Raw genomic sequence first — 23,754 nt, 5'->3', positions numbered from 1 at the left:
GGCACGACGAGAAGTAACATTATCATTTAATCATTTCGATCACTCAAATTATACTCCTATAGCTATATTTTTTCTCCCGTCGGACATATGGGGAGGATACTTTTAGTCCGACTAGATAGATCCCCCCAGGGGGACTGTAATTCGAAGCTCGCACGAATGACATTACCAGTAGAACAACGTCGACACGAACGTTCCACGCGAAATATTGTTTTCTCGTTTGTTGAGTTGATTTTTCTCTTCGTTCTTGTGTATACATATATATATATGTATATTTTATATATATATATATATATATTTATATCTTTATCTATATCTATATACTTACATATTTCTATCTACGTCATCATCTTCTATTTCCTTTAAACGTGCTCTGTATAAGCGTTCTCGGACTTTGGATTGAGCTAACATTACAAATCGTCCATTAACTGTCAGAGAACATTAATTGTCGTTCTCGCTCGTCTCTTCCGTTTCCTTCTCCGTTTCGCACTGATTTCTATTGCGTTACACATCGCCTTTGTATATCACACATATCCCTGTTGTCTACTTACACGCTAAATTAATCATCCCCCCCCCCCGCCGTTGATCTCTCACCTTCCTCTCTCCTTATTTTCTTTTTTTTTTTTTCATCTCGATTTTGTTGTGAAAGCCATCCTTGCCTGCTTCTTGCGCTTCTCGCCGACGATAAAGAAACAAATCGCGTTGCATACAGGTGGGAATTATGCGAGGAATCTCTTCTCCTTTAATTCGAGACCTCTCGAACCGGTATGGATTGATTAGGGTTGCACGATATATCAAGATTAATCTTGATATTGTCTTGTCTTGTCTTGAATTTCGAGACAAGATCAAGACGAGATTTTTAATTAGTTATCAAGACAGTACCAAGACTAAGACTGTCAAAATTATTAGTCTTGTCAAGATTATTGGTTCTCAAAAAAACTAAAATGTTTAGATTTGTAAATGAAAAAGCATCACTATATACGAATTTAAAAAAATTTTATTCAATAAAAACATTCATATTGATAAATTTAAAAACATTTAATATTAATACAATATAACATTTTTATAAATTAGAAATCAAACTCGCAAATTTTAGACGTTAAAGAGTATTTCACCCAGGAATTGATGCACATTAGTGCTTTTAAAGATTTACTTTGTAATCTGGTTCTATTTTTTGACATAGACAGAGTTTCTATTGAGGAAAGTCTTTCTACTGTCACGGACGAGACAGTTGAACTTAAAATGTCTCGAGCCATTTTTGACAATGTGGGATAAATATGAACCTGAATTTTTTACCACTCCAAAATATTTATATCTGCACATTCCCTTGGAGCCTGTAAATAGTTATTAATTTCTGTTTTCCATAAAACGGTAAATGTTTTTTTAAATAAATAGACGGCATTTATATCGATTACATAGTAATAATTATAATTAAAATATAATACAATAGTAATAATTATTTCAAATTATATCACAAAAATTGTTAAATATTATTTAAATAATTTTTTAATATTAGATAAAAAATTGTTAATAAAATCGAGACAAGACAATACAAGACAAGATTTTTGCTACCGATATTCACTCGAGACCAAGACAAGATTTAAATTTTTAAAAGTTTTTCAATACAATATTTTTACGAATATATATTGTCTTGTCTTGGGTCTTGTGCAACCCTAGAATTGATCATATCGCGAAATGTACTGCTACTAGATCATTGATGAATAGAGAGATGTTTTCGTAAAGTAAAGGGGGAGATGAATCTCTCTCTCCCCCTTGAGATCTCGCGGACACTTTCTTCTCGACACCTGAAGCGTGCTCTCGAATCCAAAGTAATGCCACGCAAATGCGCGCAACGGGAAACACGGGGTCGTTCCTTCCGCATGACTCGCGATTCGGAGGACTCGTCTGTGAGACAAGAACAACGGAATCATCCTCCGCGTGAAATTTATGCTCTCGCCTCGAGAAGAGTTTCATAAAGCTCGGCGGATTAGTCGGGGAAAGTTGGGTGAAATATATACATCCCATTCGACCATTCATTTTCTCCTCTCTCTCTCTGCCACTTCAACCCTCTCGGTCCCCACCTCCCCATCCGTTGGCCCTACTCGCCTCCTCTCTCGTTCTAGGAACCGAACCGACGAATCTCCGCATTGCATTCGCGACACAGTTTTACGACTTTCAAACCATTCCCATCTTTCTCCTCCACCCCCCCATCCCCTCAGCGATACCTGAAACGACCGTCGCGTCTCCACCTCGTTTGAGTTTCGCTCGTTTGTTGAGTTCAGTTTATTTAGCACGCTTTACGATGCAGCGTTAGATATCTCGCTCTCTTCCGAGTGTGTGTGTGTGTGTGTGTGTGTGTGTTCGCGCGCGCATATGTTAGGTGGGCATATACAGGGTTGGGAAAATTGTGGATACCCCTTAATATTTCGAAAAATACGCATTTTTTAAAAAAATGTTTCATACAAAAGTTATAGGGTTTTACGTAACACATTACACAGCAACATTATTATGACCTCGAATAGCGTTGTCAAGGTTATGTGAAGATCAGCTTCAATTTTTTAAATAGAACTCCCCATTTTTCATTGCATATTCTTGTAACTTACCTCGAGAGCTTTCCAAAACTATAATAAATTATTATAATAAATTATATAATAAATTATTATAATAAATTATTATAATAAATTATATAATAAATTATAACTATAATAAATTATTTTTCCAGGAAGTACTTTTCGAATTGTGAAGCTTGAAATCATTTCTTAATTTTACATAAATCATAAAATATCTTGTAAAATATTCATTTTTCAATTATCTTAATACTTTTATGCACAAAATAATGAGAGGTATCAATTGTAAAGAAAACGTACCGTTGTTTTTAAGAAAAAATATGGAATTGTTAATTGCAAATTACATATTTTTTCTTAAAAACAACTGTATGTTTTCTTTACACCATTTGATTTCTCTCATTATTTTGTACATAAAAGTATTAAGATAAGATAATCGAAAAATGAATATTTTACAAGATATTTTATGATTTATGTAAAATTAAGAAATGATTTCAAGCCTCACAATTCGAAAAATACTTCCTGGATAAATAATTTATTATAGTGTTTTGGAAAGCTCTCGAGGTAAGCTACAAGAATATGCAATGAAAAATGGGGGGTTCCATTATCTTAATACTTTTATGCACAAAATAATGAGAGGAATTAATTGGTGTAAAGAAAACATACCGTTGTTTTTAAGAAAAAATATGGAATTGTTAATTGCAAATTATATATTTTTTCTTAAAAACAACTGTACGTTTTCTTTACACCAATTGATTTCTCTCAATATTTTGTACATAAAAGTATTAAGATAAGATAATCGAAAAATGAATATTTTACAAGATATTTATGATTTATGTAAAATTAAGAAATGATTTCAAGCCTCACAATTCGAAAAATACTTCCTGGATAAATAATTTATTATAATGTTTTGGAAAGCTCTCGAGGTAAGCTACAAGAATATGCAATGAAAAATGGGGGGTTCCATTATCTTAATACTTTTATGCACAAAATAATGAGAGGAATTAATTGGTGTAAAGAAAACATACCGTTGTTTTTAAGAAAAAATATGGAATTGTTAATTGCAAATTATATATTTTTTCTTAAAAACAACTGTACGTTTTCTTTACACCAATTGATTTCTCTCAATATTTTGTACATAAAAGTATTAAGATAAGATAATCGAAAAATGAATATTTTACAAGATATTTATGATTTATGTAAAATTAAGAAATGATTTCAAGCCTCACAATTCGAAAAATACTTCCTGGATAAATAATTTATTATAATGTTTTGGAAAGCTCTCGAGGTAAGCTACAAGAATATGCAATGAAAAATGGGGGGTTCCATTATCTTAATACTTTTATGCACAAAATAATGAGAGGAATTAATTGGTGTAAAGAAAACATACCGTTGTTTTTAAGAAAAAATATGGAATTGTTAATTGCAAATTATATATTTTTTCTTAAAAACAACTGTACGTTTTCTTTACACCAATTGATTTCTCTCAATATTTTGTACATAAAAGTATTAAGATAAGATAATCGAAAAATGAATATTTTACAAGATATTTATGATTTATGTAAAATTAAGAAATGATTTCAAGCCTCACAATTCGAAAAATACTTCCTGGATAAATAATTTATTATAGTGTTTTGGAAAGCTCTCGAGGTAAGCTACAAGAATATGCAATGAAAAATGGGGGGTTCCATTATCTTAATACTTTTATGCACAAAATAATGAGAGGAATTAATTGGTGTAAAGAAAACATACCGTTGTTTTTAAGAAAAAATATGGAATTGTTAATTGCAAATTACATATTTTTTCTTAAAAACAACTGTATGTTTTCTTTACACCATTTGATTTCTCTCATTATTTTGTATATAAAAGTATTAATATAAGATAATCAAAAAATGAATATTTTACAAGATATTTTATGGTTTATGTGAAATTAAGAAATAATTTCAAGCCTCATAACTCGAAAAGTACTTCATGGAAAAATAATTTATTATAGTGTTTTGGAAAGCTCTCGAGGTAAGCTACAAGAATATGCAATGAAAAATGGGGGGTTCCATTTAAAAAAATTGAAGCTGATCTTCACATAACCTTGACAACGCTATTCGAGGTCATAATAATGTTGCTGTGTAATGCGCCATATAAAACCCTATAATTTTTGTATGAAACATTTTTTTTTTAAATGCGTATTTTTCGAAATATTAAGGGGTATCCAGACTTTTTCCTAACCCTGAAAATGCACTTGCTCATTCTCTGGACAACTCTTTTCAGCGAGCGAACATTGGACACGCTCCACTAACAACGCTTCCGGTTTTATGAGCGCGACCAGCCGCGCACGGACTTCCCTCGGTCCGATACATCCACGAGAGGGATTCCCCTTCGTTCGACCGAGATCGCCGGGCAATCTCGGTTCGTCTGTGTCTTTGAACAGGTCGAGGAACAATATTCGCCGGCCCGTTCGTTTGTCTCGAGATGCATATTCGAATTTCCAGTGTACACGTACAAAGCATCCACTCTCAATACGAGCATTGCTAAAGTTTGCTCGTATTAAAATTCAATCGTGTTTCCGGCCAGATTCATATCTCTAAAGGTACGAAATTCGAGTTCATTTGTAACTTTCGCGCGATTCGTAAAATAAATGTTATACAATATTATAATTTCAGATTTTCTCTTTTTATATTTGTTGCAACTTTTAATTATTGCAGATTTTTTTTTTTATGATTTTATTTGTTGCAATTTTTGAAGAAAGAATAAATACATATTTGAAAAATTTTTCGAATGAACGACAGAAAACGATGATTGTAAAAAAAAGAACGTTTAATATACAGGGTGATTCGAAACAACTTGATGTCTTTGAAATATGATATTCTTGAACGAATTCTAAGACTATTTCTCCTCTTGAAAAATTTTGTCCAAAGCTTAATTTTTGGGTTGTAATAGAAAATAGGCTACGACAGGCAATTTTATTGCACAATATTTGATCTTTCAAAGTGTATTAAATTATTATTGTAGTTTCTATACAATATTTAACAATATTATTACGTCTAGGAGGGTTATAACGTAACGCTTAAGAATAAAATATTCAAACGCGAAATTACATAAAGTAAACTGGAAATGGACGAATGAAAAACGAAATAGTAATTTGATTAAATATTCTCATCTTTAAAAAAACTGAAGAATTTTTCTTTCTGGGGATCGTTTATCTTATAAATAACAGCTTCTAAATTTCACTTGACTTTACACAATAAAAATATTGCTATTTTAATAATCTTTATTATTACTTGCAAATATTTACACAAATTAAGACATTACACGACAAATAGCGATTAGAAGTCCCCATTTCTCTCTCTCTCTCAATTATTTTATTCGTTATTTATTATTTTTCTTTACTCTTTATTTTTCTTTATTTATTATTTATTATTCGTTTTTATTTATTATTTATTATTCGTTTTTACGAAAGATGTTCGAAGTGACCTCCGTCCATTTCAACGCAGGCTCTCAGTTGTCTTAACTAATTAGGACATTCTCTAACATATTTTAATTAACAACAAAATTGACTGTCGTGAGTAATCAACTATTTTCTATTATAACTCAAAAATTAAGCTTTGGACCAAATTTTTCAAGAGGAAAAACAGTCTTAGAATTCGCTCAAGAATATCATATTTCAAAGACATCAGGTTATTTTGAATCACCCTGTATAACAAAAATGCAATGTCCGTCTATTCATATTACACGAATGCTATAAATGCTCGCTGTAAAAGCTAAAAAAAAAAGACGATATTATCGGTGGATTTTTTTTTCGTGAAACCCGACAACCGTCCTGTCATTGGCGCTTGTTGAAGAGCCGCTAAGCTCCTTAACTTCTCGAGCGATCGACGAAAAAATCGATGCGCTTTAATTCGACTCGACGCCCATCGGTGTCGATAATCCCATTTAATTAACTAACGATCTCGACAAGATTCTCTCTTGACAATTTCCGGTCAGCTCCGGAACCCTCGGATCTTCGTCGCTACGACGTGTCTCATCCGTCCACCTCCCATCATCCCCCTCCGTCTCTTTCGCTCTTCCACGAGAATCTGGAGCGAAAGAGGCTTTCGGTCGCTACGGAGGAGGCTCCGGTACGGCCCGGGAAGGTGTACCGGATCGATAGAACGCACCGGAGTTCTGTGAGATAACGAGGGAAGGCCACGAGGCATCGATCAACCAGCCCCCTTTCGAACGGCGGTTCCATCGGCATCTTATCCGCTCGTCCAATACACCGAGCCGAGTCAATCGTTCATTCCTGCCGCACCGCTGCCTGCATTCCTAGGTGCACATGCAAAGCCTCCCCAGGATGGGGATGAGCCACGATTGATCGGGAAAGCGGGTCTCGCGTTCGCGGCTCCCAATCTTAGGCTGTTAATTAATAGAGCAAATAATGCGATCATTCGGAGGAAGCCGGTTAATGGCTTTGTAGATCACGGGTCTCCTCTGTGTTTCCTCGCTGGAAATTTCGCTCTTGATTGATTAAAAGGGAATTTTCGCGATTCCTGCTACTCGTCGCAGGCACATTTATCCCTCTCGGGTTGCATAAGAATCGAAACGAGGAAGGCCAATCTGGTTTCCTCGAATGAGATAAAGTCTGAACTATTCCAAGAGTGCGCGCAACTTGACATCGCTCGTCGGATTTTTATGATTTACGCGAATTCCATTGTTGGGGTATCTGTTACATTTCTACGATGTTAAATGTATCTCGAGACTCTCGCGTGTGTCTTCATTCGAAGGCGAAGAAAGGAAACTGTGTCGTGCTACAACGGATTCTGTCGCGAAAAAAGAAAGAGTCTCCGCGAGGTCATTTTTCACTTTCTCAGGTGAAACAGCTGCGCGATGTCGTCCGCTATTTTCCATTTTCCTCGCGAAAATTCCGCTACTTTTCTTCTTGTTTCCGAAACTCCTCCTACGATAAAAAGATAATAAATTCACACGCGTGCTGAGATTCATTGATTTAAATATCAGTTTTTAGAAACTCCTCGCTTTAATAATTTTGAATAGCTTTGAATAATTTTCTTGTTGACAAATTTCATCTTTTCCCTCGATTTTATTTCCTTTTTTTCGAGCAATTTTAGATTGAAATCAATTTGCGACAATAATAGAAAAAATTCATAAACCGAAATTATCCTCGACTCTGAAGAAATCACGACAAGAGGATTCTTCTTGTTCATCTTGAGAATCGCTTTGCAATCAAAACCTTTCGAACATTTCCCCTTGTAATTAGCCAATGCTGGAAGATTCAATATCAATTTTTAGAAACTCCTCATTTTAATGAATAATTTTCTTGTTGACAAATTTCATCTTTTCCCTCGATTTTATTTTCTTTTTTTCGAGCAATTTTAGATTGAAATCAATTTGCGGGCAATAATAGAAAAAATTTATAAACCGAAATTATCCTCGACTCTGAAGAAATCACGAGAATTCTTCTTGTTCATCTTGAGAATCGCTTTGAAATCAGAACCTTTCGAACATTTCCCCTTGTAATTAGTCAATGCTGGATGATTCAATATCAGTTTTTAGAAACTCCTAGCTTTAATTAATAATTTTCTTGACAAATTTAATCTTTTCCCTCGATTTTATTTTCTTTTTTTCGAGCAATTTTAGATTGAAATCAATTTGCGGGCAATAATAGAAAAAATTCATAAACCGAAATTATCCTCGACTCTGAAGAAATCACGAGGATTCTTCTTGTTCATCTTGAGAATTGCTTTGCAATCAGAACCTTTCGAACATTTCCCCTTGTAATTAGTCAATGCTGGATGATTCAATATCAGTTTTTAGAAACTCCTAGCTTTAATTAATAATTTTCTTGACAAATTTAATCTTTTCCCTCGATTTTATTTTCTTTTTTTCGAGCAATTTTAGATTGAAATCAATTTGCGGGCAATAATAGAAAAAATTTATAAACCGAAATTATCCTCGACTCTGAAGAAATCACGAGAATTCTTCTTGTTCATCTTGAGAATCGCTTTGAAATCAGAACCTTTCGAACATTTCCCCTTGTAATTAGTCAATGCTGGATGATTCAATATCAGTTTTTAGAAACTCCTAGCTTTAATTAATAATTTTCTTGACAAATTTAATCTTTTCCCTCGATTTTATTTTCTTTTTTTCGAGCAATTTTAGATTGAAATCAATTTGCGGGCAATAATAGAAAAAATTCATAAACCGAAATTATCCTCGACTCTGAAGAAATCACGAGGATTCTTCTTGTTCATCTTGAGAATCGCTTTGCAATCAGAACCTTTCGAACATTTCCCCTTGTAATTAGTCAATGCTGGATGATTCAATATCAGTTTTTAGAAACTCCTCGTTTTAATGAATAATTTTCTTATTGACAAATTTCATCTTTTCCCTCGATTTTATTTATTTATTTTTTTCGAGCAATTTTAGATTGAAATCAATTTGCGGGCAATAATAGAAAAAATTCATAAACCGAAATTATCCTCGACTCTGAAGAAATCACGAGGATTCTTCTTGTTCATCTTGAGAATCGCTTTGCAATCAGAACCTTTCGAACGTTTCCCCTTGTAATTAGTCAATGCTGAATGATTCAATATCAGTTTTTAGAAACTTCTCGCTTTAATGAATAATTTTCTTATTGACAAATTTCATCTTTTCCCTCGATTTTATTTTTTTTTTTTCGAGCAATTTTAGATTGAAATCAATTTGCGGGCAATAATAGAAAAAATTCATAAACCGAAATTATCCTCGACTCTGAAGAAATCACGAGGATTCTTCTTGTTCATCTTGAGAATCGCTTTGAAATCAGAACCTTTCGAACATTTCCCCTTGTAATTAGTCAATGCTGGATGATTCAATATCAGTTTTTAGAAACTTCTCGCTTTAATGAATAATTTTCTTATTGACAAATTTCATCTTTTCCCTCGATTTTATTTATTTATTTTTTTCGAGCAATTTTAGATTGAAATCAATTTGCGGGCAATAATAGAAAAAATTCATAAACCGAAATTATCCTCGACTCTGAAGAAATCACGAGGATTCTTCTTGTTCATCTTGAGAATCGCTTTGCAATCAGAACCTTTCGAACGTTTCCCCTTGTAATTAGCCAATGCTGGACGATTCCCGTTGCCGCATTATCGCGCGTTTCGATCGAAACGACAGAGGGAGGGTTACTTTCCGCGCTACTTTATTTTTGCGCTCCATCGGGGTCTTTAATAAGCAAGCCATTCAACCGCGATATTTTCACCCGACCTGTCTTTTATCTCGCGTCCCTTCGATGCCGCCGCCGTTGCCGTCTTTGTCCGCTTTTCTTCGCCCTTTCCTCGCCACCCGAGACCTCCCCTCACTCTCGACACGAACACTGAGATCTCGAGGAAAATTTCACGAGACATGTTGCGCGTTTACGCCGATGCACCGGTTGCGCAAAAAACTGTCGGACATACTTTTCCACTCCGCGAAAAATTCACTCCGTTGGCCGACATTCAATGTCGGGCATTAATTTTCTCTATCTCTTTCTCTCTCTCTCTCTCTTTCTCTCTCTCTCTCTCTCTCTCTCTCTCTCTCTCTCTAGCTCTCTTTTTCTTTCTCTCTCTCTCGCTCTCTCTCTTTCTCTCCTGCTACGTGATTATCTTCTTTAGCTTTCTCTCACTCTATACACACCCATCTCACTATCACTCTAATCTTTCTCTCTCTTTTTCTTTCTCTCTCTTTCTATCTTTCTGTTTTTCTCTCTTTCTCTTTGCCCCTGAGTCTGCTCGTTTGTTACCGTCTTTATGCTTAAGTTATCTCTTTGAGTTATGTTGAGTACGTGTATCCTTTACTTAACTCGGTTTCCAGCCAGCCGCCGAACGTTATATCTTTTGATTACCAGTTTTCTTTTGCGCATGCTAGTGTATACTTAGTCTCCTAGGATTAACCGAGCGAACTAGTATCTAATATCTGAGATCGCAGATCGCGAGAGGGTCGCGCTCGCCAATTTGCACTCGAGTGCGATGAAAAACGTCAAAGTTCGACAAAGGGGACGGAGTCCAGTCTTTGGCCGCATCCTCGAGCGATCCTGCGAAAATTTATTAATCGACTTGTTTTTCTTTTAAACAGTATTGTGCTCCAGGAAAGCCCTATAGCGGAAATTGTGCGCTACGCACAATAAATAATCTCTCACGTACGATTGTAACTGCTGCATTATGTCGAGATTACTTTCGTCTTCTACGCGTCTCGAGATTTTTCTCTGGAAATAAAACGCGGATAAGTCGGATTTTTCAGGTTTTTCAGCGTCTCGCGGGAGAGAATTTAATGTAAAATCTGCCAATTGAATGTTTACCTATATCAAACTTTCGATTAGAGACGAAGTAATCTTTGACATGGTCGAACTTTGCCGAAGGCGATCGTACATTCGGCTGGAGATTTAAATGCTACGTTCGAGTAATTTTTAAAATTGCCTCGAGTATCACGGGAGAGCCGTTCTCTCTCATATTAAATATATTTTCGTATGAACGAGTCGATTGAATTTTTATGCCAATTATAAACATTTCTTTTACCTCGAACGAATCGAGCAGTTGTACGCTTGCCTAAGAATTGGCGGTTTCGACGCAGGCCGGAAATCATCTTTCTCACACACTAATCAACCTATTTTCTTTATATTTACAGTAAACTCACGCCCTCGATGGCGAAATCGCGAGCGTTTACTTCAAAATATCGGCAGAGCTGCCCAGAGCGCAATAATTTTTGCATATTTTATTAATTCAAGTCTGTTTCGTAAAATACTGAGTATTCCTCGCGGGCTCTCGCTTTATTGCGATGAATTTTAATGCGAAACGTTTCCCACGTTAGTCATAGTCATGGTGGTTATAATGTAAGTGCGTTTTCCCCAGGGAGCTTTCAAAATATGAGCTCATGATTCCATATGATAGTCCAGTTCGTGATTCCTCGAAACTTGTTTCATCATTACGCGCGAGCAGTCGGGCTGCAAGTATTATAACGTAAAAAAATACCGTCGTTCCATCTCTCTTTTTTTTCGTAATAAAAACGGCGTAGATTCACGCGCGCAAATTCGGTACATTTATAAACATTCGGATAAAATTCAAGCAACTTTGCCGATTTTTCGAGATTCCAGTAGCGGATTAAGCCAGAGAAAGAAGAGAAGAGTAGACGGAAAGGGAGAGTTTTTTAAGGGAGCCTGTGAAATATTGAAAAAATTTTGATGAACAAATTTAATTAAATAAAATTAATAAATAAATTTGAACAATTTTAAATATTTTATTGACATATTTCTGTGTTTGACAATTAGTAAAGAAAACTTTCTCTCTCTCTCTCTTCCTTTTTTTTTCCTTGTCTCAATTCGCCGCCGGAAGAATCATACAATCGACAACCGGGAAAAAGACGATTTATAACAAGATCGTTTAACGCACATTGCTTGATTGAATGCCACTTACGCTGTGCACACTTGTCTTTTCTTGTCTGTTCTATGTGTTGTTTCCTTTGCGCCATATTCTACAACCACCTCTTCGCCACCACTATCACACCACCAACCACCACTACCATCACCACCACCATTACCACCACAACCGACACCAAAACAACCATCCGCAAACTGCCAAAAAAAAAAAAAAAAAAAAAAAAAAAAAAATACAAAACGTCTTCCCGTACGGGCTGTGTCCAAACGAACCGACCAAAATCTCCGCCACTCTCTATCTCTTCTCTTCGGCCGCATTTGATGCTGCTCTCACATTGTTGGTTACTTCTGTCCTTTTACTTACGTCCACTACGCTCAACCATCGGTAAACCGACCATGGGCGCACCATGGCCGCCATGGTAACCCGATGGTAACCCAACGGTCCGGTCCGACCCCATCTACCATCGCGTACGGTGAGTTTATTTTCTGTTGAAAGTGCGAGTAAGACCTATAATACACTACTATATCTACTGCTCTATCTATCTATCTGTCTCTCGGCCGTGAATGACGAATCCGCGGGGACTCAACGCCGTTTCCCCCCCTTCTTCGCCCTGTTCCCCTCCCCAACTTTGACATGAAAGCGCGAAGCACCCAACTTTGACGATGAAAGTGTGAACCTTTCGTTCGATCTTCTCGTAACGAGACCCCAACTCGCGGAGAGAGAATTAACATCGATCCGCATTAACGGGCGATAAACCTCGTTAACGACTACCTCCCTTTCCCGCGAGATCGAGAAGTTTAAGGGGTTGGATTTCGCAGGATCAGCGAGTTCGGTTACGAGTTGATCGGCGCAACGGCGTTTAGTTCCCCGGCTGAAGTCCTCCACGATTCGAACTCAGAATATACAAATAGAGATATGTCTAGCACCCAATGGTCCCCGATTAGTCGCGTTGCTCGGTCCTTGTTGGCCCTCGACCGCTATGTCTTACAAAAAGATATGTGCCGTAAGGTGAAAAGCCAATTGGACTAAGTTAGTTATCAATTAAAATTAGAAATTGATGGAAAGTACTTTGACAAAATATCCCTCCAAGTCTTTCATGGGTACATCGTGCTATTTATCCCCTCTCTCTCTCTCTCTCTTTCTCTCGATTCCGACGTAGTAGTCGAGGGTTAAATGTTCGCCATTGGGTATAGGTATACAATCTTTTCCCATTCACGATGAACGGTCCACGTAACGAGACATAGGCGTCGCATTCTTCGTAAAACGAAGAAAAACGAGAGGATTGTTGGAGGTTGTTTCGCGGCGGCGCCTATGACTAGACCAATGCCGAAGATCCATCGTTGCGAAGTGAGCGATATGTACGACCTGTATTCGGAATATCGTTCGATACTTCGAGCCGACTTGTCCTGTGCGTCTATCTGGGTGGGATTGGAGCGATATGGGAGCGAGATAACGTTTTATTCGTCGCGATATCGAGATGGCAATTGAAAGGCAAGAAGCGACAAGCGTACCTGTTCTGCGAGTCGGTTCGAAGGGGGTAGTTGCGGCTTCTAAAACTGCTTTTGGGAAACCCGATAGAGCACTAGTAGCCCCGCTGCCTATGATGTTTTGAGCACAGGTTCGCGGGAAGGAAGACGCGTCCCATCGAATCAGGTCGGCTGCATCGCATTTTTACATTTTTTTTTTTGCAAGAAAAGAATTATATTTAAATGATTGTCATTAAATCAAGATACTCGCAAGCTGTGAGATTGTCGCGGATATTTAAAAGTGCCTCAAGATTGAGAAGAAGATATCCGATCAACTTGGATCGATCGATCGAATCCGATCAATTTTGAGATTAAATTTCGCAGTGTTTTTCCTCCCGAAAATTAACCGGATGCATTTCCACTCGCAAGAGACGAGTATCACGTTAACATTAACGTACGGGATGACGAGAAATGTCATAATCTCGTGGACGTACGATGGGTCTTCGCACGCTGAAAAAAAAAAAACTCTCGGTGCCAGGCTCGACTGCGTTTTTTGATAAATGTTAGCTCGGTAGACAACTGTCGCAACGACGTGCGCCGCGCTCGGTCCATCGAAAATACCATCGGGCCGCGTTACAGAGACCATCATTACACCGTGGGATTATGGCGACGCATATCCGGCCGTTTGTAGAATCAACGCTAAATCGCGCTAAATATTATTCTTACGCGCGGAAATTCTCTTTAATAATGACGCGCATACGGAATTACTCGTTCGGAAACGACGCAAAATATTTGCGAGAGTATTGATTTGTCATTAGCTCCGCTCATGTAGAAAATAATCCGTAATGCATGATGTTACGTGACATGCGTAATTAGAATCGTCAAAATTGCCATAAGCTTTTGCTCGATGAAATAGCATCGTCATTTCGTATATTCGCGCTCTTTGATATCGGATCGGAGTTTTAATCTACTTTGTACATTCATCGAATTTGCCAAATTTGCTCAGCTCCTCTCTCTGAAAAGTTTATAAACAAATTATTATTATTATTATTATTATTATTATTATTAATGTTATTATTTTTATTATTATTATTATTATTATTATTATTATTATTATTATTATTATTATAAACGAATTAGTATTATTAATGTTATTATTATTTTTATTTTTATTATTAATATTAATATTATTATTAATATTATTATTATTATATTATTATTATTATTATTAATGTTATTATTATTTTTTATTATTATTATTATTATTATTATTATTATTATTATTTTATTAAATTATTTTATTAAATTTTATATAATATTTTATTAAAATTATTATTATTATTTTATTAAATTAATCACTGTTTTTTACGGACGTGTGTATATCTGCGTCGTGATTCGCGATTTTCGAAATTTTCTCGCAATTTCGAGGACGACACTCGACGTCGTTGCGACAAGAGTCACACCTGTGCGTAACCGTGCGCTGACACATAAATGTATAGAGAGCAAAAAGGCTTGATCTGTTTGTACAAGTTTGTAGTTGACGTCATTGTATGTTGCCGCATCCTCTCGTTTGTAAGACATCTCGCAGGACGTTGTTGTTCAGGACAAGATATCTGTGTGTTCGACGATCGAGCCTCTCGATGAAAAAAAAAAAAAAAAAGCCCTTTCTCGGGGAGAAAGATCGCAGATTCGAGGGAACGCAGGACGAATCTTTCGTTCTTGTAATTTATTTTTTTTTTTTTTTTGCGTCTCGGTTATTTTTTTTTCTTCTCCTCGTTATTTTTCCTGCGATGATTCTCCTCGTCGAAATTACTACCCCGTCGCGCTTCGGATTCGACGAAATTGCGCCCCCCCCCCCCCCCCCTCGCTCGCGAAGGTCGAGCGCCTAATATTTGACATGCTCGACTTTATCGATTTCCCGCGCGATAGCGACAGGCACTTTCGGCCGAATCGCTCGCTCGCTCGCTATGTACGACATAAGTAAAGTCGCGTTGATTGCCTCGCCGGATTTATGCACGTAAATCGTATACAGGGTGTCCCGAAACTCATAATCAATCTTTCAAAGACAGATTCCTGGGATCATCTGAAGATGATTTTTCCTCAACGAAAATGTCAAGGCACTAATAATTTTCGAATTACAAGTGATTGGAAATAAGGGGTTTTTCGTAAACTAAGCCTTGTAGAAATAAAATATTGACAAAACCACATTCTTCGATTAATTTTAAATAGAGTTTACTTTAGTTGAGTTTTAATTTAAGGCTTAATTGCAAAAATATATAATGACAAAAATCGGGAACATGGCAAAAAATGGCCTTCGACATTTTTGCTGAGGAAAAATCGTCTCCAAATGATCCCAGGAATCTGTCTTTGAAAGTTTGATTATGAGTTTTGGGACACCCTGTATATATTCCCGCTCTAACATTCCGTATAATAAACCTCTCGCAAAATAATCTTCTTACGCGAAAATTACGGTTTAAACTCGATACTCACTTGGCACGACGTTTCTCGTTCCGTCGTGCATAGGAAGAAAATCCCGTATAATCGAGGGCAAATCTCCCTCTCTCTCTCTCTCTCTCTCTCTCTCTCTCTCTCGTAAATTTCGTAGATTACGCGAGATTGAAACGCACTCGCGTGATATCGCGATGCATCGAATAATTGCCTATAAATCCGATACCTAATTTAGGGATAATCTCGATTGATTACGGAACCGTGTCGTTTTAATTGACCCCCGATGCGCGACCGATCCTTAAGGGGTTTTGCCTACTTGGGAAAATTACGTGATTTTCAAGAATTTTTTTGCCGTTTTAATAAGTATTTATCGAAATTTACAAAACACTATCGAAAAGTATATATTTTGAGGTACCCGTACAAATTTTTTTATGAAAAAATATTAAAAAATGAAGGAAATATGGCTCTTCTCTGTTTTTTTACATCACTTGCGGTGACCAAAGTTTCTTAAAAACTATTGCACCGATCGAACTCAAATTTTACGTGCTTATTTGTTATTACAATAGGCAGGACTTGGACGAAGGATTTTTTTATTTCGGTTAAAATTTTTTTGTTTATTGCAAGAAAACCAAAATCAGTTCACCTCGAAAAATTGACTCTTTCGTAAAATTGTTGTCATTCTTGTAGAAATCAAAATTTTACCAAACCCTTCGTCCAGGCCATGCCTATTGTAATAACAAATAAGCACGTAAAATTTGAGTTCGATCGGAGCAATAGTTTTTAAGAAACTGGTCACGGCAAGTGATGTAAAAAAACGGACGTTCTAGGAAAAGAGCCATATTTCCTTCATTTTTTAATATTTTTTTCATAAAAAAATTTGTACGTTTACCTCAAAATATGTACTTTTTGATAGTGTTTTGTAAATTTCCTTCATTTTTTAATATTTTTTCATAAAAAAATTTGTACGTTTACTTCAAAATATGTACTTTTTGATAGTGTTTTGTAAATTTCCTTCATTTTTTAATATTTTTTCATAAAAAAATTTGTACGTTTACCTCAAAATATGTACTTTTTGATAGTGCTTTGTAAATTTCGATAAACACTTACAAAAATGGCAAAAAAATTCTTGAAAATCACGTAATTTTCCCGATCCCAAGTAGGCATAACCCCTTAACCAAGTTGGACGATTATTTGAGGAACCCGTCAGCGCGACGTGCATTTCGAGTCTCTCGAAACCTCGGGCTACCCTCTCTTTTTCCCTCGATAATCTTCGTTCCCTCCGGTGACGTCCATCGATCGTCTCGGATGGCCCGCTATTTCCGAAAGCAAAACGCCCCGGTCGCCTCGACCAGAGATTCGCGAGAGCGACAGGAGAGATTGCAATTTCGTATCCCCCTCTGCGGAATGACAAATCACGCGATACGTTATCGCGACAGCGGTCTAAGGATCGCGGATCCACGGCCGTAAATCATCAGGAAGCCGGAAACGCGAGTACCCGATCGCGTTTCGTCGATATTTTTGACCCGGGATTCCTTTTTTTTTGTTCTCTTGTCAAGAGTACAATTTTCCGGTCAACTTGACAGAAATTACGAGGAACGGTTAAAAACGCGCGATTAAAATTCAAATGACGTAGATCCCAGACAGCACACATGTCCAAAAGAGATCAAAAAGATGACTTGAAGACGTCTTAAAGTCCCTTAGACATCTTTAAGACATCTTTTGACCGTTTTGTGCTGTCTGGGGACCTGCCAGTTCCGACGAGCCCTTCTTAACCTGAGCACGCTATTTTAGTGCGAAAAAAATAACAAGTAGAACAAGCAAAAAATCCCGTCTTCTTCGCTACCTCTTCGCTCTCTCTCTCTCTCTCTCTCTCTCTCTCTCTCTCTCTCTCTCTCTCTCTCTCTCTCTCTCTCTCTCTCGCTAACGGATGATTTTAGCGCTGCTGCGAGCGAATCCCCCCCCCCGTTTCTCCCCCCAAGGTACCGTGTACAATCGATCGAGCGGCAATGCTCGACCGCTGTGTCAATTAACGAACAAACACAGACGGAAACCGACAGCTCGGCGCAAAGGAGTTGCCGCCACGTCGAATGCTGTGAACTTTTTAACGATGGATTCCCACGAAGAGGTCCAGTTCCTTGCTGGAGAGGGGATCCGGGATGATCGATCCGCGCGACGGAAATACATCGTCGGGGAATTAAAGCGGTCACCTGGTGCGACGACATCGGGCCGCTTTAATTCGCGTTGATTCGAGTCGGAATCGTCACGAGATGGACGAGGGCAACTCCTTCGCGCCGACAATGAGCCTCGAAGTAGCAAGTGATTTACCTGAAGGGGAAGTGGTAACGATAAGAGTTTGTATTCTAGCGACCGACGATGGTTCGTACCTGCTCTCTAAAAGTGAATCAGTGAAAGTATCGCTAATTTAAACAGTAAAATAAGATTACACTGAGAATCAGTGAGTATTTTACTGATCTTCAGGGGAAACGCTTATTTTTTTGTTATTTTATCTTATATCTCACTGATTATGGTCAGTTAAAATAAAATGCACTGTAAAATCAGTAAATTTTACTTTAAAACCAGTAATCGCTAGTTCGTTCATTTACAATCGCTATCTCTCTTGTATTTAATTTTAGTTACAAGAATTATATAAAGTTTGCAAAGAGCGACATTTAAAATTAGAAGTATTACTTCGATTTAATTTCTGATACAATCTCATAGAGAGGCTTCAGATATTAAATCGATCTTTATAAGTCGAACAAATAAATATCTGGCGACTTAATGAAAATTATTCGTTCGTTATCTATTTAAAATAACAAGTTCAATATGCATGTAATATAAATAAAATAAAATTTTTAATATAATAAATATTTAGTAAATATAAATAAAATTTTTAATTTTATATGAAATAGATAGAGAGATGAATTCTAGTTAAATATTACTGACAACAACGAAAGAAATATTACTGATATTGAGAAATATTACTGATTGAAACAGTCAAAATTATTAACTGATTCTTTCAATAAAATATCACACTGATTTACAGTGCTGTACTTATAACTGCTGCTAATCAGTGACTATTTACTGTTTTTCAGTGATAATACACTGATTCACTTTTAGAGAGTGATTTTCTCGCGCTTATTCAGCATGCGCATGCTTTTTTTCTCTCGCATCGAATTTATCTCGAATTTATGCGTCTAAACACACGCACACACACACACTTATGGACACGTTGTAGTATGTTTTTGCGAGAAATTTACACGCTATGTGTATTGGCGCACGTTTTTTATGCAGCTTGCTCAAGTGCACGCGCGTTCGCAATCCTACGTATTCTCGACGCGTTTTGTTGACTCTCGCGATTTGATGAATTAACAGTCCTCTCTTTCTCTCTCTCTCTCTTTTTTTTTTCTTTGCTTTGTCGCGAAGAATGCGTATTCCGTTTGCGAACGCGACGAATGTCACGCGCAATTTTTTTTCCTTTTCTTTTTTACCACTCGATTGCTTCACACGATTATTCCGACGTGCGCAGACTTCTTGCCTGTAGTTTGACATTGTTGTCTTGGCGTGACCAGATGAGAATAACGAGTGATTATTAATAACGTAATGCCCCCGGTAAGCTCTGTAGTATGGATAACGTAGTGGTTAACGTTCGAGAGTCATTGCAGATGATTTGCAAGCGCGATGATCGCGAGGCAAATCGGTGACGACGACGTGGCGAAACCGTATCAGTCTTAATTAAGGTGTATCGCAAGTAGATTATGGATTAATCTTGGTGTAAAAATATTTGTGAAATATACAGGGTGTCCCATTTTAATGTCCCACCCCAAATAACTTTCTTATTTTTAATTTTAGAAAAAGATGTTTCAGACAAAAGTTGTATGGTTTCTAGGGGGACATAAGATGGTTAGTTAGACCTTGAAGAGTCACATAAATGTTACGTGAAGATCATTTTGAATTTCTTAAATGGAACATCTTATATATTTTTGCATATTCTTGTAGCTTATCTCGAAAGCTTTTCAAAACACTATAAATAAACATTTTTTTATCAAGTACTTTTCGAGTCATGAGGCTTGAAATCAAATTTCTTAATTTTACTTAAACCATAAAATATCTTGTAAAATATTCATTTTTCGATTAAAAAAATATTACAAGGTATTTTATGGTTTATGTAAAATTAAGAAATGATTTCAAGCCTCATAACTCGAAAAGTACTAGATGAAAAAATGTTTATTTATAGTGTTTTGGAAAGCTCTCGAGATAAGCTACAAAAATATGCAAAAATATATAGGGTGTTCCATTTAAGAAATTCAAAATAACTTTTACGTAACCTTCATGTGAGTCTTCAAAGTCAAACTAATGGCACCATCTTATGTCCCCCTAGAAACCATACAACTTTTGTCTGAAACATCTTTTTCTAAAATTAAAAATAAGAAAGTTATTTGGGGTGGGACATTAAAATGGGACGCCCTGTATAATAGCTCCTTTTTTTGAGTAAACGATTTAGGAAGAATTTACGAGAAATTATGACACTGGTCGATTTACTTTTATTTAAATTATAAATTATAAATTGTTGAAGCAATCACTGATATAGTTCTCTCGCTATGTTGGTCGTCACTGGATGATCTAGACGCTAATATTTCACTATCATGCGAATATCATAAGATGCGTCTCTGGTATTTATAGGTGCAGCAGCTAATCTACGTAAAGAAGTCATCAGAAACAAGATTAGAGCCATCGGTAAAATGGCGCGTGTCTTCTCCGTGCTGAGGTTAGCGAATATAATGGAAAATAATCCTCCTTTAGATGTATACAAATTTTTATTTTAATACAAATATAGAAAATTTTAATATAGCTTAAACAAAAATTCTGAATGGCAAAATTATAGATTATGGATTTTTTTACAAATGAAAAATAGCTTGGAATCATGATATTATCTACAACGAAGATTCTCTTTATTTTATATAATTATTGTAATATACAGAGTGGTTTAAAAGTCTAGAAACGGTCAATTATTTCTGAAAATAGTGATCCTGTGGGAAAATATTTCAGACAAAAGTTGTAGGGTTTTAAGTGACGCATTACACAGTAATATTACTATGATCTTGAAGAGTGTTGTTAAGGTCACGATCACGTAAGGTCCAGATCACTTTTAATTTCTTAAACGGAACTCCCTACTTTTTATTACATATTTTTGTAGTTTATTTCGAGAGCTTTTCAAAACTATAATTAAGTTAGTTTTCATTAAGTACTTTCCGAGTTATAAGGCTTGAAATCATTTCTTAATTTTACATAAATCGTAAAATATTCATTTTTTTATTATCTTACCTTAATACTTTTATGTACAAAATAATGAGAGGAATCAATTGGTGTAAAGAAGATTTTGTACATAAAAGTATTTAGGTAAGATAATCGAAAAATGAATATTTTTCCAGATATTTTATGGTTTATGTAAAATTAAGAAATGACTTCAAGTCTCATAACTCGGAAAGTGCTCAATGAAAAAATATTTTATTATAGTGTTTTGAAAAGCTCTCGAGGTAAGTTACAAGAATATGTAATTAAAAATAGGGGGTTCCATTTAAGAAATTTAAGATGACCTTCACGTGACTTTAACAACACTCTTCAAGATCATACTAATATTACTTTCTAATGCGTCACTTAAAACCCTACAACTTTTGTCTGAAATATTTTTCCACAGGACCATTATTTTCGGAGATAATTATTTCCAGACTTTTAAACCACCCTGCATAATTGATATAAAAAAAATTTCTAATATTACAAATTTCAATTTTTTGTATTTCACAGAGAGGAAAGCGAGAGCGTGCTGCAGTTGAAGGGTTTGACGCCAACTGGAGCTTTACCGCTTGGTGCATTATCCGGCGGCAAGACTTCTCTGAAAAACGGTAAGAATTCTATGAGATGTCATTTTGATAACGCCATTGAGAAAAATGGTAATTTAATTTGAAATTCAAGAGCGCGACCAACAGTTCCTAATCATCCTATTAAAAAAGTGGAACGCGATTCTTCAATTATTGTTCGCCGATAATAATGTCTCATCATATTATAATGTAACGCTCGAGAGAATCTTGACCTCTTGCATCTCGTCTTCTGATATATTGTACTGATTTCTCTCTTTCATCCAGCTCTCCAAGGCTTCTCGCCGAATCACAAAATCACCTCGTTCGCCGAGGCCAAGGGCTTGGACGCCATAAACGAAAGAATGCCACCGAGAAAGGACGCGCCGCCCACGCCGGTCAACGAGGAGAAACCCGTGACAAAGCCGCCGCCTCCTGCGGGAGACAAGCGGGACCACAACACGCCGCAACCGCAATCGTGAGCCCCACACTCGTCCAATCAAGGTACGCGTCCGAGCCATCCAGAGCAAATCTCCCAAATACCAGGGGACAGGAGGGCAAATCTTGCTTGTTCGTCTCATCATCCTGATGATTTGTCCACGATGATCAATAAGAACATCTTTAATTTCAATATTTTTAAGTCTCTAGTCCAAAAAACCCACGTGACAATCTAGATATTTTCCTTCATGTTTGTAATATTCCAAGTTTGTAAAAAAATTAATATGGGTTTTGGAATGGTTTCTTCATGTTTGTACACTGAGGAAAAAATTATCTTGAAATAAAAAAATTTTAGTTAACTCGAGAAAGCTATTTATTTGGTGGGTACTAATCACGTATTTACTTGTATTCAAAACGTCTGTGTGCTTAAGTTAAGTATTTATTTACATATGTTTAAAAATATATATATATATATATATATATATATGCTTAAAAAAATATAATTTTTAATTAAATATTTGTATTTTAATTTTCACAAAATATTGATTAAAATGCATTTTTTATTCCCAAGAATTTTAAATTTTTTAATTTAAAAAATAATATATTTAATTTAATAAATTATAGTATATATTTTACGAAAATAGTATTTAAATATAAAAAATATATAAGTGAAAATAATGTACTTAATATAAGACATGCATATTTAATTAAAATTAATATAAGACATGCATATTTAATTAAAATTAAATGCTTTTGCTTAAATGAAATAAATAGTTCCTCGCATTTAAAGCAAAAGTTTCCAGAAAACAAATTTATTTGATTTAAAAAAATTTTTCCCTCAGTGTAATATTTCAAGTTTATACAAAAATTGATATGGGTCTTGGAGTGGAAATAAGGTTTTATCTGATTCTCTATCGTCGCGAAAAGATTAACCAAGCTTTATATAAATGCATTAATGCGTTAATGAACTTTTTTAGATGGCGTGGACGGGTCCTAAGATCCTGGGCGCTATCGCCGTCACCACCGAACATTTGCAAACCATTGCTCGTCTCTCCCTTCCCTCCCCCGGTTGTTACAACCAGTGCGCTGTCCATCGAAGAGTCAGAAGAAGGAGCCATCGCAAGAAGGGGAAAATCAGGAACAAATGGACGACGAACGGACGGACGGACGGACGGACGGACATGTGCGAAAGCGGTTTCTCGTCGATGCAGTTTCCAACGAGGATTGTCATCGGTCTTGGTGCGCGCGCAGCGGAAGAAGACAAGCCAGCGGAAGCAAAAGGAAACCACCGCATCATCATCGGAATACGTCCGATTTCAGCGGGAACTTCTCTTCTTCGAGGATCTGCCTCTCTCTGTTTTTTTTTTTTTTCGCGTACACTATATACTCGCGAATAGGAAGAACGAGAACGTTAGCGATAATAATTCATTCTGCAATGATCCGCGCGCGCGTGACGTTCTCCAATCTCTTTCTCGATCGTTTTATGCGATTATCCCTCGTTCTCGCTTATTCTAGCTTTCGCAATTTCTCGCTCTCTAACTCTCTTCCCCCCCCCCTCTCTTTCTCTTCTCCTCCCAGCATCCATTAATATCCATTATCCGCGTGTTTC

General features: G+C 36.3%; 1 protein-coding gene across 4 annotated transcripts in view; it reads left to right on the top strand.

Moving 5' to 3' along the window:
- Positions 1-23,591, top strand: part of LOC105248809 (serine/threonine-protein phosphatase 2B catalytic subunit 2) — a 90,400-nt gene extending 66,809 nt beyond the window's left edge. For 3 of the 4 annotated variants that reach the window (XM_025408591.1, XM_025408589.1, XM_025408590.1), the window contains 4 exons: positions 20,536-20,620; positions 21,658-21,755; positions 21,996-22,211; positions 23,123-23,591. In XM_025408591.1, coding sequence (XP_025264376.1) covers positions 20,536-20,620; positions 21,658-21,755; positions 21,996-22,189 — 377 coding nt within the window. In that variant the 3' untranslated portion in view covers positions 22,190-22,211; positions 23,123-23,591. The remainder of the gene's footprint in view (positions 1-20,535; positions 20,621-21,657; positions 21,756-21,995; positions 22,212-23,122) is intronic. The other variant, XM_025408592.1, reaches the window with a different exon arrangement.
- Positions 23,592-23,754: the final 163 nt, after the last annotated feature.

Source organism: Camponotus floridanus, unplaced genomic scaffold, assembly GCF_003227725.1.
Source record: "Camponotus floridanus strain SB8 unplaced genomic scaffold, Cflo_v7.5 scaffold219, whole genome shotgun sequence".
NCBI classification, from domain to species: Eukaryota; Metazoa; Arthropoda; class Insecta; order Hymenoptera; family Formicidae; genus Camponotus; species Camponotus floridanus.
Note: the sequence above shows the minus strand (reverse complement) of the source record. Positions and strands in the feature narration are given on the sequence as shown.